Source organism: Lygodium microphyllum, chromosome 28 (genome assembly GCF_053477565.2).
Source record: "Lygodium microphyllum isolate KBCC chromosome 28, Lygodium_microphyllum_v1.1.10, whole genome shotgun sequence".
NCBI lineage: Eukaryota > Viridiplantae > Streptophyta > Polypodiopsida > Schizaeales > Lygodiaceae > Lygodium > Lygodium microphyllum.
Window position 1 is genome coordinate 1837501 of NC_141162.1, and position 18446 is coordinate 1855946.

Genomic DNA, 18446 nt, shown 5'->3' on the forward strand with positions numbered 1-18446 from the left:
AAATTAATGAGTGGCCTATAAATAGGCACATTCAGTCTATGATGACACCCCTATTTGGGGCTACAAACCCTAAATGCAAAATGCAAACTACAAGTGAAGGGGGTTCTAATTTTAGAGTCTTTTGATCATCTACCCATGATTGATACCTTGCTACATTTTCAAAATGTTCAAGCCAAGAGAACACATCTTTGGGATATGCTACTAAAGAAACGTCCAACTCCATCATTGTTGCTATTGTTTCATGGCACTTAACTTTTGCAAGATAAAGCTCACCACAAATATCATTCGCTCCATGTATGGCGATGGCTTTGGTTGCATATGTCCAATATCTTGAATTAGTAGACTCGAATTGGCACTAAGAGAAGGGGGCATTCATTATCCAATTGTTTAACCATGATTCCATTGAACTAACCGAGGTTGATGTAAGTTTGGTTCCCACGATATTGACCAACTCATGCAAACTTGGTAAAAGCACAGTCAAGTTAACATTGACTAACTAACAAAGTAAGGACCATGGATATGAAGGATAAGCACTAGCCATTATTTTTCTTTTTTCGGGGGGAGAGGAATATACAAGAAACATTACCAATGTGCACAACTAGGCATACACGTGTGTACGCAATTGGGTATGCACAGCACTAGCCATTACTTTTATTTTTTTTCAGGGGAAGAGGAATATACAAGAAACAATACCAGTGTGCACACAACTAGGCATGCACGTGTGTACGCAATTGGGTATATGGTCAGTTGGGGCAACTTCTAGTTGAAGGCCACAATATTTGAGATCTGTGACAAAATATGTTGCATGCATGTCTAATCACGCACTTGTAAGAGGATGATAAACGCCATCAGATAAGTTTGTTGTTACATTTCCAAGGTGTAAATGTCATAGACAATATAAGTAAAGACTGCTGAGAATTTACATATCACTAGGGTAAGCAACCCTAGGTACATGTAGCGGCTAGCCAAGCTCCCTAATCTCCCCACCCAACCCTTTTCTCTCTTGATCGTCAAGACTATGAGAAACAGACTATCCTGCTTTTATTTACTGTAACAGAACACAAAGGCACCTACCAGATGGATCTTGAAACTCACACAGGTTAGGTTTAACCATTCAATCCATAAATAGTGATCATAGTCCAGCCTTACAACCAAGATCATGCACTCTCACGGATGTCGATCAAGCGGATCACCACGATTCCCGGTGGAAAAATGATCCACAGCTGCAGCAATTTTCTGTCGCAGATTGAACTTACTTGCAATAAATGGACGCACATCATCAACACCAACCAAAGTCTCCAAAAAGGGCAAGAGCCCTGCTAGTGCACAATCTGATTTATCATCAAACCAGCTCTCAATCGGAATGCCATTATCAACCTGAAAACCAAAAGCCTGAACCAAGACAGCAGTTGAACACACATAAGCAAGTCTGAAACATGTAAAATGCAGCATTAGCTAATTAAAGACCCACCTGAGGAGAATTATCGATTATAGCCACCTTTGCCAAATCACGACCCAGCACTGTCAGATCTTTAAGATAATTGCCATCCACACACACACAAGAATCTCGGAATACACGATGTCGAATCAGTTTCCTCTTTGGATCCAGGACATTTAGCAGCTGCTCTGCATACACACTTTGACTTGCTGTAAAAACAATAATTTCAAACAATTGAGCAACCCTCTCCATAAACATCTGCAGATGAGGCCTTCGCCGTACATAGACAGTGTACTCCATTACAGGAAAGGTGAAGTCTGCATCTTCACAGTGTTCAAGAGTTGAGTGAACCAAAGTTTCTGAGCAGAAAAAGTAGAGCAAAGCTGTCAGTGATAGACAAATCAGCAGATGCCAGCACAGTTACGTACACAAATCTGAATGCACATCAACATCATCAGATGAAAACTGAGATATTACCGTCTAAATCTAAAACCAATGTGATAGGAGGGCACCGACGGGTCTGCTTCGGAAGCAGAACAGTCGAACGACACGGTGAGACAACTTCAGACAGATCTGGCAAGTGTTTGATAAAAAGATATGGATCAAAGTCATCAAATTCAAGTTCTTCTGCAGTATTTTCAGACTTGGTGCTTTCATTATTACTACAATCTAAAGTCTTAGTCTGCTGAATAGCTAGATACAATGAAGCGCCTTCTGATTCTAAGACTCCTTCCTCCATGGGCTCAGCAGTTTGCATGGGATCTCTATTTTCATTTTCCGAAGACCACTCAATGCAAGTTTCATTTACATGAAAAGCTGCTTCAGAGCCAAGCACTTCATCATCAGTAGTGTCAGTGGCAGAAGTCTCATGAAGAACCCTGGAAGATGTTACAACTAATTTCTCAACCAATTCCTCATTTGCTGCAGCATTGCTTGCAGATACCTTTCTATGTCCCACAGTATCTGCATCCTCCAGTTTCTCATCTGAGCTATCAGCTTGTTCAACTGCAGCAGACGAGAGGTACAGATCAAGAGATGCAGCTGAGACAGTCAGTATGAAATAATGCGTAAATTTTCTTGAAATCAAACTCATTGACAGGAGCAGAAAAGACGTACTGCTGCTTGTGCAGCTGTTCGAGATTTCTCCATTGAGGCCTTTGAGCATATGAAAAACTGGGGAAAATATAGTGTCATATGACGTGGACGTCTCCTGCAGCAGTTTAGAAGGAGAAATCAGATTAAGACTGCAAAGTGCAAGCATCATGCGAAAATGTTACATATAGAGACTATCTTTGACGCTTATTGCTTCTTCAGCCAGGCAAAGGTCTCGGTAGCTATGCCAAAGATAAGAATAGGGAAGTGGAAATAGGAGACTTCTATAGTGATTAAAAGATTTGCCCAAAGTTCCCAATCATGCTCAATTTGAAAGATGTTGGGAAAAACCAATGTTAATAAAAGAATATGCACATTCTTCTTTTTTTAAGACTTGCACTTTCGAAAGATGCCTCATGGATGTATCCAATGTCAACTCATGCACCCATGTATGCACACTCCAAGTCAGTCTACAGATGTGCACAATCACACAATAAGTTTTAGCATTGCCACAAATTCACTAATTCTGAGAAACTTATTGGACCACCTGAAAATAGATCAGTGTCAATATGTCATATAATTGTTACTAGATGATCTTTGAACTTAACTTGAGCAATCCCTCTAAATACCCAGGAGTAAAAACAAGATGAGTACTCCAGAGATGATTTCTTAAGGCAATTCCGTAAAAATAAAAACCCAGCTTAAACCTTGAGGGAACACCATTCCACAGTCAGATGGCCCCTGAATTTTACATCCAAGTTACAATACCAACAACTGATCATTCAAAACACAGTTCTGTTTCCCAATGGCCTGATTCAAGCAGCCACTAACTTTAGCACCAAGGTTGGCCATCCACTAGGATGCTTGTTCACTAAAACCTGTTCCTCTTTTATGAAGCGCACTTGATTGCCGGTACCCATGGACTGGTTCGAGCAGCCACTAACCTTGGCACAAAGGTTGGACATCCAATAGGATGCTTGTTCACTGAAACTCGTTCTTCTTTTATGAAGCGCGCTTAATTGATGATAAGCTGACAGACGTCTTGTTTAGAAATTTCAAGTCACAATTGGTGGGAAAAAACACGAACAATAACTTTTACAGACATTGAGAAAACACATCGAGGTAAATGCATAGAAAACCTTGCAATCTGTAGCTGCCCCATCAATGCTCGCAAAAGCCAGCCTCAAATCACGACAATCATCCTCGGTCTGCTTCTTGCCCTGTGTGCTGTTCTTTGTCTCTTTGGTCCTATTAGACCCTTGACTGGTATAAGAAATGTAAGAACCTGTACCCAAAAACAATAACAGTTTAAATTCACTATAAGAGACAACTGCAGATAAAATGACTAACTGCAGCTCTCCCAATTGCTGAAATAATTTGACAGAGAAAAACACCCAGTGACTTCAAAACTCAGTTGAAAAATCAGTTTGACACTTCCACCAAAGACAAGTGTATTTCAAGGCCGATGAACTTCTCCTAAAGATCACAAGGGCACATCATGCAGCGGCAAGCATTTTGGAAGGTTCTAAGAGAGAAGTCACAAAGAAAATAGCTTTACAGTCCAATTATTGGCAGCCCTATCTTCTCACCAGCTCTGCTTTTCCTGGTCGATGAAGTGATAAAAGAAGCCACTGCAACTGCATCCTTCTTCTTTTCTACTGTTTTGGTTTCATTTCTCTTTTTCTTTTGAGGAAGTTGTGACAGGTGCTCAGCAGACACATTCCTTCGAGAAGATTTTCTTGGCTTTACTTTCATCGTAAGGTGATTCTCTTCTGGATCTGCTTTGCATGGGTTTGAAGTCACACTGCAAAAACTACAGTGACAACAAAGCCTTCCAATCGCTCAAAGCTCACACATATCTCATTTTCTTTTGTCCAAATGAGCCTTTCTAAAAACCATGTCTGCAGCAAGGGCTTCAAGACTGAATACCTTCATTAACAGGAAAACCAAATTTAATAAGTCAGCATCCCGAACATCCAGATCGACCAAATAACGAGTGTCAGCATTGCCAAAAAGTCCACAATGACCTTTAATAATTCAACAATATTCAAAGATGGCTTCGCACAATTTTCACACAACCATCACAACAGCATCACTCAATCCAGAAGTAGCATTTTAGCTATTACTGCACGAGCATATTTAAACTAAGACATTCGATCTGTGGTATTAGAAGCACCTGATATAGCGAGCAGAACGTGCTGCAAATTCTAAAGATAGTTTGTGAGTGTACAAGAACGGGTAAACTAACTTGAGAGAGATGACACATTAACTCACTACGAACCTAATGCAGATGCTAAAACCTGCACCTGCGACAGAATCTGTCATGTGAAGCAAGCGTTCTGACCGAGCAGTTGACAAACAAGGCACTCGTGATTTCACAAATTTTGTGCAAAATAGAGAACAATCATCTGGTCAACTAACGAAGGGATAAGATACCCACGCCAGCTAGAAACGCAAGCCTAACCAATGTTCAGAGCAGCCTGACTGGCCGACACAAGCTTATAATGATGCTCAGAACAGCTAAAATGGCAGGGACGGGACCCTAGCCAGAGCTCAAAATAGCTAGAATGCCAGGAACAGAGCCCTAAATAATGCACAGAACAGCTAGAATTTCATATAAAGGAGCCCTACACGATGCTCGTACGAGCTAGATTACCAGACACAGAGCCCTGAATGATAGCATTACCAATACTCACGACAGCTTGAACGCAAAGGGACAGAACATAACGAATGCTGAAAACAGCTAGAATGCAGCAAATCGAGGGAAAAACCGAGATCCCTAAATGAACAGATTCGCCGAAAAGCCTCAGCTGTGAGAGAGAGAGAGAGAGAGGCATTTCAGAGAGCAAACAAAAAATCTGAGCATAGAGCAAATGCGGAAGGAAGGGCATACCTGTGCGTGGGAGCGTTTAGGGTTTGCGCAGGCTGGAATCCGTGCTGCTGCTTGGTACTCGGTTCTTCTTCGTCGTCGCGGAAACAAAAGAACGGACGGAGAAAGGGGATAAAAATTACGGTAGTGGGGGACGAGAGAGAGAGAGAGTGTGTGTGTGTGTGTGTGTGAGGGGGGGAGAGAGAGAGAATGTATGCGCGTGTGAGGAGAGAGACTTGAGAGTAGGCTTCTCTCTCTCTCTCTCTCTCTCGTCTCAAGCCTCCCTTTCAGATTCGAACCTCTCGGGCTCTCCTCGCAAAACAATCTCAAAAAAGGCCGTTGGTCAAATGCTTCCAATTTCCAGTGTGATACCCCCCCCCCCCCCCTCCGCATAAGCTTGCAGTCTCATGGGACCTAGGCCTCATCTCTCATTGTCCACCTCCCAAGCTCCCTTCCACATACATTCTGCACCATACGGTCCCCCTCGAGCATCCCAGAGTATCTCCTTTGTGTCCTACGAGGTCTTGCCGCCTTTTTCCTTATCAAATTTGGAGACATTTTAGGTCTACAGTTCCATCTGTTATGAGAGAAAATTTTAGATGTAAAGATCCATCTAAACTTTAGATATGTTTGATTGGTTATCCAAACTGCTCCAAATGGCTCCCCTGTAAGCAAGCTCTTCTTTCTCTGTCGATATGCGTAAAAATCAAATGTTTGTGAGCAATAATCACTTACTCATTCCGTTATGACCAACCACGCGCATCGGCTATCATGAGTATGATACTTATTTTGAGTAATGGTGAAAATACAAATGGATACGCCATTTCACTCACATGTTAATGGCGAGTGTACATATGTGAGGAATATTTAGCATATTATCAATGCATGGGAAATAAGAATGTTAGTAAAACACACAATGTAACATGTAAGTCTGTATCAATAAGCTCAAAATTCGTCATTAAGCAAGAAACACGAGTTGACAAAAAATGGTATGCCAACTCAAAGGTTTGTATAAAGAATGGAGGTCCTAATGACCCCACCTATAAATGTGTGGATCCAATTAGTCAAGGGGCTATCTGCACTATTGTTTAGGATTACGGTTGACTACCCATGACCACCTATGTAGAAAGATAGAACCCAAACCAACATTATTTTAAGTGAACGAAGTGTGACTAAAGCCACAACAAAGTGGTTGACGCATCACCCCCTCTGCTTTCACCCTCTCCTTGAATGAGGAATTTAGTAGGGCGTCTTCTCTTTTAGTTCACAAGTTGCATTCATCAATAGTATAAGGATTTGGCATTTGTTATATTTCCTCTAATAGCAAGGTGTACTAGCTTTTTTTTATGTTGTAGTATCGAACTTCTACTTGTTTTGTCAGCATGCAATTGAACTCATCTTTAGCTATAAATGGCAAATCCAAGGTAGCAAAAGGACATGTACCCAATCTTTTTCTTCTCATGAAGGAATTTATCTCTTGATTGGATTACAAGGTGGGGTATGTCTTCTTCTTTCCCATAGGGATTTTAGATATGGCCTTGAGAACAGTAGGAGAATTCTTCCATTGCTTCCATTTCAAGTCTCGTTGTTTTTATGCTTTTGTAAAGAAGTTTGCACTCTTTTCCTAATCCTCTATGAGTTGGTCATTTCTCGTCCATTGTCTTCTTAGGATCAAGTTATAATCAATTCCTTTGATGACAATAAGGCTTAAGAAATGTAGATCTAAATTTTGGCATGCCAATCCTTAGGTACACCTATGACTTTAGCCTTATAATTGTCAACCGCTATCAAGTTGAAGTGCATGCTCTCAATAAATAGGTTGGCCCATACTTAAAGCACTTCAATGTTTATTATACTCACTCCAACCTTGTATCTATCATACTATGGTGGTTGGAATCTCCTACAATGTAGTTTTGAAGTGCATGTTCTTGATAAGTAGGTTAGCCCATACTTAAAGCACTTCAAAGTTCATTATGCCCACTCCCATCTTGTATCTCTTATGCTAGGGTGGTTTGAATCTCATATGATGTTTAGTAGGAGTATTACATGTCATTTTACTCCTTCCTAGTATAAATACACTCTTAAAGGGTCATAGAAATCTATTGAATTCAATTAAAGTACTCCAATAAGCTCAGGTTTCCATCTTTTTGTGCTTCTACATTCATTCCTTCTACCCAAGTTTTGAAACTTTGACAATTTGCCAAATTTCCCTTTAGAAAAATGTGGCTTGCATATTATACTTTGGTTGTCTATGGAATTGAGGTTGATGTCAAGCTATATTGTGAAACTCTTTCTACTCTCTAAGAGGGAAGAAATAGTGGCATGCAAGGTAGAAGCTATAGAGAGGAAAAGGGTTGAGAGAGAGAGAGACAGAGAGAGAGAGAGGAATAAAAGAGAGTTATGTGGGTACAAAATGAATGGATTTTCTTATTCTTTGTTATCTTCACTTACATATGACTATAAAGTGTGTACGTACATAAAGGGTGCTCGCTTTCGGCTATTGGCTATTGGTCTTTATCCTAACAACCTTCCACCTAAAGGCCAATGTGCCTTTGTAAGAGTATAAGAAGAAAGTAAAGATATTATCCAATAACCATTAGCACTCTGCAGCCTGTAAAGTGCTCAAAAGATAAACTCTTCATAAGAAGATCTAGAAGGTTATCATCTGCATGGATTTTGACAAGCTCAATGTGCTTATCCTCAAGCACCTCCTTAATGAACTGATACTTCACCTCAATATGTTTTGTCTTTGCACGAAAGATAGGGTTTTGTGCCAATTGAATGACACTCTAACTATCATAATGCAATGTAGGTACCTCTCCTACAATGCCCAAGTGTCCCACTAGATGACTGGGCCATATAGTTTCGTTACATGCCTCAACAGTTACAATGTGCTCTATCTCAATGGTAGATAAAACTATACATAGATGCAATCGAGAGACCCAAGAGACTACACCACTTGTGAATGTGAAGACAAAATCTGTAATAAACCTACTATAATCTATAGTCCCTACAAAATTAGCATCTATATATGCAAGAACAAATGTATTCTTCCTTCCAAAGCATATGCACATAGATTTAGTATTGTGCAAGTATCTCATGATACTTTTTACTATCCCAAAATGCTTCTTGCTAATGTTATATACTTGCTAACAACTCCTACCACATAGGCAATGTCTAGACATATAGCAACCATGGTATACATCAAGGTACCAAATACATATGCATAAGGAACCTTGGCCATTTCAGCCTTTTGCTCATATAAGTTGGGGCTATCCTCTTAGCTAAGTTTCAAATATAGAGGTAATGGAACATTGATAGCCTTCCCCCTCTCCATACTAAACTGCTCCAACACCTTACCAATATGTTCCTTCTAAGACAAATAGACTTTCTTTTTATCTCAATCTCGCATGATGCACATAGTAAGAATGTGACCAACATTCCCCAAGTCTTTCATGTAAAAGGTTTCATACAATGTTTTCTTTGAAGCATCCATGTCCATATGGACTTCCCAACAATTAGCATGTCATCCACATAAAGAATCAAGATCATACTACCATCCCTAGCCTTCCTAGTTGTATTACACTCATGGATGACTTGCCTTCAACAAGCACAGAAGTTATGAAAAGCTCGGTTTACCTCCCAATCACTCAAGACAATAGCCTCTTTTAGCATCACATTAGTATCTTTAGGCAGATCCATAGACTATTCTTTGGCCTTGATTTTTAATGAGTCTACCCACATTGATTGCCTATCCTTTGACCCTTTGGTTCATATACCCTTGTGCCCTAATGTGGGCCATCTCTTGACCCCTTAAACCAATCAACACCTTAGCATAGTGGTCCATTACCTACTATTAGCGCTACGGTCAAGCTATCCTATAGACCATGTTCACTTAGGACCCTTGTCCTAACATTACTCTCCCCTTTTGAAAGAGTTTTCGTCCTCGGAAACAAAAGTGGAAAATCACTTATTATCGTAATGTTTTTCCAAGTAGAGCTTGTTCAAGTCTATCTTTCCACTTGAACATGATGATGTTTTTCCAAGTAGAGCTTGTTTAAGTCTATCTTTCCACTTGAACATGATGATGTGCATGATGCTCATGAAAATCGGATATTTATTTGGTTCATGAGGTTGAATTGATGGCTCAATAAATTCTACTAATGCTCCTTGGTCCACCAAACTATCATAATTACCAAGTTTCATTCGCAATTGGCTAATATGGAAGACTGGATAAGAGTCTATTAGAGGAGGGTAGTTCTAATTTGTATGCAACATTACCAACACGTTGAAGGATTGTAAATGGGCCGCAACATTACCAACATGTTGAAGGATTGTAAATGGGCCGCAATATTGTGGAGATAACTTAGGAACTATTCCTGACTTCAAATCTCTTGAATGTTTGAGAACACGTAAGTAAACCTTATCACCTTTTTCAAAGGTGAGCATATGTCTATGTTCATCTACATTTTTCTTATAACAATCTTGAGGTTGCTTAACATTCAAGCATGCTACTTTTAGCATATCAAAATGATCTTGAAGAAAGTCCTTGGCATGTAGCTTTTCTCATTGGCTAATCCCATCATAATTGGTGAGTGAGGTTGAAATCCATACATACGCTTGAATGGACTAAACCTTGTAGTCATGTGCTTAACACTATTTAAGCAAACTCTAATATGGGTAAATAATATTTCCAATTAGATTGTTTTTGCTTACATATGCACATAGTATAACTTCTAGAACTTGGTTTACTTGCTCAATTTGCCATCCATTTGAGGATGATCCACAATACTTAGATTAAGCATTGTATCTAACCTTTTGAATACGACTCTCCAAAAATGGCTATTAAACTTTTAATCACAATTGTTTATGATATTGGTTGGCAATCCATAGAATTGACAAATATTCTCTACAAATAGCTGGGTTGATTCGAGAGTTTTTACCGTTGTCTTTGTTGGAGTGAATCTACACATCTTAGTGAGTCTATCTACTACTACCCAAATGGCATTATGACCACGATGGGTAGTAGGAAGTCCAACAATAAAATCCATAGAGAGACTTTACCACTTGCCATTAGGATTTTCTAAAGGATGTAAAAGCCCATCGACCTTCAGATGCTCGTCTCTATTCACTTGACACTTTTGGCATTGAACAACATATTTCTCTATATCCTTATGCATTCAAAATCAATAAAAGTGTTTACATACATGGGCATAGGTCTTTCGTATTAATCCTTAGATGACTTGCACTAGGACTATCATGACACTCATAAAGAATTTGGTGCCGCGTGCCTAAGTTTGAGAGTACACATATTTGACCTTTGTGAAGTAAGTATCCATCATCAATGGTAAAGTTCTTCCATCGATTGAGCTCATCACTGGAATTCATAGCTTGTGCATGAGTTGGTGAGGGATCCCTTCTTTTAACCACATTCCACACCTTTTCATATGATTGATCATACTCACATTTGACCCATAGAGATTCTAATATATCATTCTTCATATATTGTAAATGAGAGTGTCAATCTTAGTCATTTTGCTCAGAGCATTAACTACAACATTATATCGACCCTTGCGATACTATAACGTGTAGTCAAAGTCTTAAAGAAATTTAGTCCATCAAGTCTTTCTTGCCTTCAAATCTTTTTGGGGAGTAAACCATTTGATACTCTCTTGATCAAAGACTATCTCAAATAGAGCTCCATACAAATAATGTTGCCATTTTTTCAATGCATAAACAATTGCATAGAGCTCATGTTCATAAGAAGAATAATTCTATTGAGTCTTCTTTAGCTTTTAACTTTCAAAAGCGACAATTCAACCCTCTTGGAGGAGGATGACTCCAATAGCTATGGCACTAGCATCACTTTCCACAATATATGATTTGTGTTGATCCACTATAGCTAGGATTAGAGCAGTAGCAACAGCTACTTTAAGTTTATCAAAACTGCATTGTTATTCCTCACCCCAAGCAAAAGTGTGAACTTGATCTTTCAATTGATTTGTCATAGGAATAACTATCTGAGCATAAATTTTTAGAAACTTACAATAAAATCCTGCCAAACTAAGGAATATTTGTAACTCCTCTAAGTGTGTAGGATAAGGCCATTGCAAGATAGTTTGGACCTCTTATGGATCCATTCTAATACCTTCTTCAAATATGATATGGTCAAGATAATGAGCTTCTATCTTTAAAAATTCACATTTAGTTTTCTTAGTATAAAGTTTGTGCTATCTAAGCAACTCAAAGACTAAGCAAAGATGTTCCCAATGCTCTTTATCAGAACAATGATTATAGATAAGAATATCATCAAGGAAACGACAATGAATTTTTTTAGATATAGACGTAAGACACTATCCAAGTGTCATGAATGTGGCAGGAGCATTGATTAGGCCAGAATAACCAAAAACTCATAATGGCCAAAACGCATTCAAAAGGCAATTTTTGATACATCCTCCATGCATATACACACTTGATAGTATCCTGACGTCAAATCAATGTTTGTAAAGTATCGTGCTTCTTTGAGTTGATCAAACAACTCATTCACCCAAAGAAGCGGATACTTATTTTTAATGGTGATTGCATTTAGACCATGATAGTCTATGCACATACACCCATCCTTTTTTTTCACCAATAATATTGGTGAAGCCCATGGAGAAGAATTAGGTTGAATAAATCCTCATTGGTGATAATCGATCTGTTGCTTCTCCACCTTGCTAGATTCACTAGCACTAAGTCGATAAAGTGGTCGATTAATGGGTTTACTTTTTGGTAAAACATCAATACAATGCATCACATTACATTCAAGTGATAAATTTGGAGTCAAATCTAGAGGAAATACATTGTTGTATTCATTAAGCAGTTGGCGCATCTTATTGTGTACATGTGGTGGAGAATGAGAAGAAGAGTTTGTAAGAGAATGCTATGGTGAAAAATATTATTTTAAAGAGAGAGATCATGCACTTAATTTATCATTGGGTTATTAAGAGAAGAGGAAATTGAGTGAAGAAACAAAGGAAGACAATACATAACAAAAATAGGCATATTCTACTTCATTATGTTTGACCAAATAATGAAGTTTAGTTGTACATATAAGAAGGGATGGCAGAACATTCTCCTCACACCATTGTCCTCAAATGCAATAGTGTTATGCTGATCACTACGTTTTAATGAGTCACCCAAATTGTACAACCATTCTCGGCCCAATGGCACATTTGTCCTAGTTATGTTCATAACTTGAAAATTTTATTTTCATAGTATGCCATTGTAATTTCAATGGAATTTCATAGACTTTTGTATCCCACACATCCTTGTCATCCCCATTCGTGAGAGAGGCAACATAAGTATGAGGACTAGGTATTTGGGTCAAACATAGCTTCTTAAACAACATATAGTTAATGAAGTTGTGAGTTGATCCATCGTCCACAAGAATATGGATTCATTGTCCATTGATCATACTGTGCATTCGAACCAAGTCATGGGGGCCAAATGTGGGTTGCCATGGTGCAACACTCAAGCAACACTTATGCTCATCTGTTTGATGGCCAACTTGTATAACCAATATTTATAATAAGCTTCCAAAGGAAGCAATTGCACCATGTGCACTACCTTTTCTTTGTTGTTGTTTTTATTAGGCTCAGTGCATTTGACTTTTGGACAATCCTTTTTTCATGAGGGCCTAAGTAATTGAAGCATAATTTCTTCTTACACACTCTTGCAAACTCTTCGGGCCTCTAGCTCCTTTGGGCTTCTTAGTAACGATAGTCCTGAAAGTATCCTAACTTGGCATTTGAAATTTCTCTCACCATATATACACTAGAGCTCTTTGACCTTGCATTGTCCTTTCTATTCACCTCTAGGTGAGCAAAGTGCTCTCAACATGAAAACTCATAAGACCACCTGTGAGTGCGGAGTTACAACAATAGTTTTGAAAATGTCCCAACTCTTAGGCAAGGTGACTAACAAGAACATGACCTTCATTGAATCATGAAAGACAATATTCTAAGATGTCAGTTTTCTAAAAATAGTGTTGACCTCATTGAGGTGATTAGAAATTGAAGCCCCCTTGATGTGAAGATCAATGAACTTTTTTAGTTAATACACTTGCAAGGCTACACTTTCTTTTTCATATAAGTCATGAAGCTTTTTCTATATACTTTATGCACCCTTTGTGTCTTCACATCAAAATACACGAACTTTGAGAGTTTCAACATAATAGTGGATTATGCTAGCTCATCCAATTTCTCCCAGACATCTGGATCCATGTCCCCTAACTTAATTCGATTACATTTGATTAGCTTCATCTCTCCTTCATTTGCTTCTTTAGGATCAATACTTGGTAGATTTTCTCTTTCTAGTATAAAAAGTTTGTAGCATCAAGCTTTTCAATATTGAATAATACACTCTCTAAAGTTGATAAAGAATCCATAATTACAATAATATATCTTGCACAATAAATGTCCAAGGTATGTTCAATTGCAATTTCAAAAAGAGACTAATTAGATGCAATACAAGTGTTCCGCAAAAACAAACAATGGCTAAATAGTATTAAGAGTTTGAAATTGAGACAAATGCACACCAACATCCAAGATACAATCAATAGTAAGACCAAAATATTGCAAAACCAAGTGCTCACTACAACGACAAAGGGAATGCCATAATAGCTCGTTGTTGTGATGCTATGCGAACACAATGTGAAAAAGCATGGAATGCATCATCATCCGACTTTCTTATTGATCAAGAGAGTCAATGTGATCTGAGTCATCAGTACTAGTGTGATGTCATGAATGGTCCAAAAATACTAGATTTTTGAACAATTTTAACCTTTTAATGATATTATTTATTGTGAAAATACACTAGATTAGGATTGCATGCAAAAAGCAAGTTTTTTTTTCAGCCAGTTATGGGATTTTTCATAAAAAAGATTGGCGAAATTGCGTGTGTCACAATCGTTGTTGACAGGCTGAAAACTACACTTTAAATTGGAAGAAGAAGAAGAAGTGAAAGTGATCTGGGAGATCCCTGATCAGGTGTTTTGGGTGTCCTAGGGTTTTACCCCCCTTTCAAAGCCAATGGAGCCATCAGATTTGGGTTTTGAGTAGCAGAGAAGGAGCTGTTATTTTTGAAGCACGTTTTTTGTCTACGAAGGAGCTCTAGGAGATCTAATGCCTGGAGATTGCTTCTAAGTAGTGCCCGACAAAAGATTTCAGGTTCTATCAATACATATTGATTCAATTCATTGTGCTTTGTCTTTGTCGTGTTTACCTCTTGTCTCTTCTTTTCTTCTCTTCCATCTCCTATCTCTACTTCCTTTTATCTCTGATCCCCTGTGGATACGACCTTTTGACAAAAACCCCTTTAACATCGTGCACTCTCTAGCACTTACCAATTCTTTTGCAATTCTTTTTGGAATTTCCCGATTGTTAAGTTGAGGCAAAACAACTCCTAAATACACATATCTTATTTCTATAGTGTGAAACATGTTCTAGCTCCAATCAATCTTAACCCAAAAGTTGCATAAAGTGATTTTTGAGATAAAATACATGCCCTTTAGCTTCTAGAACATGAAAAACATGAAAAAAATTGTGTAGGTATCTTGACTCACCAAAATGAATCAAATAGGCCATTTTTAGCATAAATAGCCTTTTCGAGCATTTAGATAAGTAGCACAACCCATAGATATCATGATCTCAACAAATCGTCAAGTCTCTCTCTTTCCTTTTCTCTATTATAGAATTTTCTCAACAAACCTTTCTTAAACCCCTTGATTAAGCTTGTGCTTTTGGTAAGCAGGTCCCTACTTTCAAATGACAAGCTACTCCTCTGCTTAAGCAATCCTTGAGCTTACATGCATCAAAACTATGTACCGAGGTCTCTTCTCGAGCACCCAAAGCAAGCCATTTTTCTTTAATCCTAGCCACCAATGGTGGCTACCCAAATGAATGTCAAAATGGACTATTGTCACCCCAAATCAAGCCTCAATGGCACAAGCCATTACTCCAACACTCTCAAGGGACGGATTAGTACCTATAAAAATTCTACTTTATTCATTACTTTGGGTTTTTGATATCTACTTTATTAGTGCTCAAGGGGTTCCATGTGCATGCAAGCATAGGCACACTACTTTCCATCTCCTCAACTACTAGTCTAGATTCATTCAAGGCATCTCTAACCAATTCTTTCACCTTGTCAATAACTTTGAATTGATACTTTGGATCACAACAAGCTTCTACCTTGACAAGCTTTGTGGATGTTGATGGAAAAGGTTTGTTGTCATTCCCTACATCAAAGACTATTGTGCTTCTTTGTTCATGCATTCTACCCAAGCTTTGAAGCTTTTCTGGATGGTTGAATTTTCTTTTAGCAACAATTCTTACTTGCATGTTTGTCAAGGCTATCTCAAACATGATCCTTGCATCTACATCCTCAAATATATTATGCTTGATTGTCTATAAATTGAGGTTGATATCTAGGCATATTGCGAGGCTCTTCTTCCTCTTGAGAGATTGCAACTGGGAGTTCTAAAGGTTTTACTCTATCAATGCTATAGTGGTTGATGTGCTTGTGAGTCTATGACATTACTTTCCATCTTCTCAAGTAATGGTTTAAATTTTTTATGAGCATCTCTAACCCATTCTTACACCTTGTCAACAATAACTTTGAGTTGATGATCTAGATCAGGATAATCTCCTACATTGGCAAGCTCTTTAGATGTTGATGGAGGAGGTATGGTGCTGCTCCCTACATCAAACACAAATGGCATGGTATGATTACCTAAGTATTGTGCATTATTCACTTATTGAACTTGATTGAGGTAGTACCACTACGAACGAATTATGAGGCATTCGTAGTATTGCAAGGTCATTATAAGGTATTATAAGGTCATGACTAATACTTCCACAAAGTGGTTGATGAGACACTCAATGTATTCTTTCCTCTTTATCTTGAGACATGTGGGTATGCAAACTAGATGTAATGTACCACCATCCCATTTGTGTACTACTTAAATTTCCCCCCACCTCGCAATACAGATTCATCTATGGTCATTAGAAGGTTCAAAGTATTATTGCTTCATGGGACAAGAGTAGGTTTCTACTTCATGCAACAACGGTTCCCTTGAAAGGCTTTGATGTTTTCATAAATATTAAAAATTTCATTAGGTTTTTAAAGGTTGTTATATTCTCTAATCCTGTATTTGCATCTCTACTCTACTCTCTTCTAGCAAATTGCTTCTCTTTGATTTGACTATGCTAACCTAGCCAAATATATTTAATCCACTCAATCCCTTCTAGCAACCATAGCCTTCTTATTCTCCTATTTAGTAAGAAATCAGAGAAACCAATGCAAGCGTGGCTATCCATTGGTCTCACCAATACAAAACCAAAATGTCGGCTCTTATGAAGCTTGATGAAGGGACATTGATAGATATCGTTATTATTTTAAGCTCTTCCACACTTCCAAATCTTGCAATTCACATCTCATATGGATCTCTTTGATTCCTCCCTATCCATGCCTACTTCTCTTATACCCATGAAAGCAAGAAAGTAAAGAGAAGGAAATGTATGCAAGTTTGTACTCATCATTATCTCTTTCGATCTCATTGTAGCCTACCACTAAGGGAGAAGATCCAATCGTAAGGAGTAGCTTTGATGATGCTAGTATGATCCAAGTAAGCTTCTCAAAGTAACCTCCTCATTGCAATTGTCTTTTCTTTTTAACCATAAGATGTCCACAAGTAAGATAAGGAGAAGAAAACGAAAGAAGAGAACTAAAGAGAAGGGTGAAAGAGGTGAAGCCTCTTCACACACACACACACACACACACACACACACACACACACACACACACACACACACACACACACACACACACACACACACACACACACACACACACACACATTTCTCACACACAATTTATATCTCAACTCTAGCTATGGTGCAAGAAGAAGAAGAAGAACAACAACAACAATGGATAAAAAAGGCTCTTCATTTAGATTGTATGCACAAGAATGAGCATTTTCCATTCATTTGAGATTTAAATATTGCATGCTCATGCATGCCAATGTTTATACCTAGTATCCTCTAAGACTATGCATTTATAACTCCTATAGGCCTTCATGATTTATCTATGAGATTTCTAATGATAGTGCAATGTTGTGACAAGCTTCCTTTATTTGTTCCTTAAAATTTTCAAAAACTTTAGAAAATTTCGTTACCATGTTTCAACAATGATGTATATGAACACACTTAGGATAGCCAAGGTAGGAGGTTCTTTTCCCTTGGCCTTGTATATATACCTATTCACTTTAGGGCATACTTAGTCTTGTTAATCTTCTCTATTAATACCTCTCAATATAGTTTGAGTCATGTCCTCTCAAGTTGCTCCCTCTTCAAGCTGAGTGCTTGCATTCTTGTAACCTCTTGTAACCCTAAAATCCAACAATTGGTATTAGAGCGGGTTTCAACCTCTTAGGTAGAGTTAACACTCTTATCTATTTCCTTAGATTAGAACAAGATTTGATGAGAGTTTACACATTGAGAGATAATGCAAGTAAGCTCATAAGGGCTTATTGTGGTTAGGTTTTGAATGTAGGCTTATTTCAGCCTCAATTTACAGTATTGTCAATTTTGCATTGGCTATTTTGTCCTTTTGTGCTCAGTCAATTCTATAGATAAGAGCCCTTAATAATGTTCTTTATATATGCTACATAGCATAGATTGGTTTAATGTGCATTTTTCTCTTTATAGGCAACTTTTGCATCAACTGTAGTCAATGGTCATGGTTGACAATGATGATGTATTCCATATGTGTTGTTGAGAATACGTTAGATGGAACCAACTATCAAGTTTGGGCTTATATCATGTGTCATATATTGATTGCAAAGGTGCTTTAGAACATTGCGCATATAATTGAATGATGTCGTAGTGGTGTTTCAAAAACTACAAGTGTAGTAGAAACAATAGAAACACGTGTTGTTGAGAATATTGCAAGTCCTAGTTTTGCTCCAATTAATGCTAGAATACCACTAGCATGTACTTTTGAACA

At 38.1% G+C, this 18446-nt stretch overlaps 1 protein-coding gene across 2 annotated transcripts; it reads right to left on the reverse strand.

Moving 5' to 3' along the window:
- Positions 1 to 630: 630 nt before the first annotated feature.
- On the reverse strand, positions 631 to 5715 carry LOC148011126 (uncharacterized). 2 transcript variants are annotated; one of them, XM_087670465.1, is made up of 7 exons: positions 5424 to 5715; positions 4120 to 4343; positions 3670 to 3815; positions 2555 to 2648; positions 1916 to 2443; positions 1472 to 1797; positions 631 to 1392 (listed from the first exon to the last, which is right to left on the reverse strand). In XM_087670465.1, the coding sequence occupies exons 2-7, from the start codon at positions 4283 to 4285 to the stop codon at positions 1168 to 1170; spliced, it is 1485 nt and encodes a 494-aa protein (XP_087526591.1). In that variant the 5' UTR covers positions 4286 to 4343; positions 5424 to 5715; the 3' UTR covers positions 631 to 1167. The 2 variants fall into 2 exon arrangements, with proteins under 2 accessions (XP_087526591.1, XP_087526590.1); XM_087670464.1 differs by having other exon boundaries at positions 632 to 1392; positions 4120 to 4459.
- Positions 5716 to 18446: the final 12731 nt, after the last annotated feature.

Coding starts and splice junctions, on each gene's coding strand:
- LOC148011126 (XM_087670465.1), bottom strand. CDS start 4,285: ATGAAAGTAAAGCCAAGAAAATCTTCTCGAAGGAATGTGTCTGCTGAG. Junction 2,649..3,669: donor GGGCAGCTACAGATTGCAAG/GTTTTCTATGCA, acceptor AAACTGCTGCAG/GAGACGTCCACGTCATATGA. Junction 1,393..1,471: donor TAATCGATAATTCTCCTCAG/GTGGGTCTTTAA, acceptor GTCTTGGTTCAG/GCTTTTGGTTTTCAGGTTGA.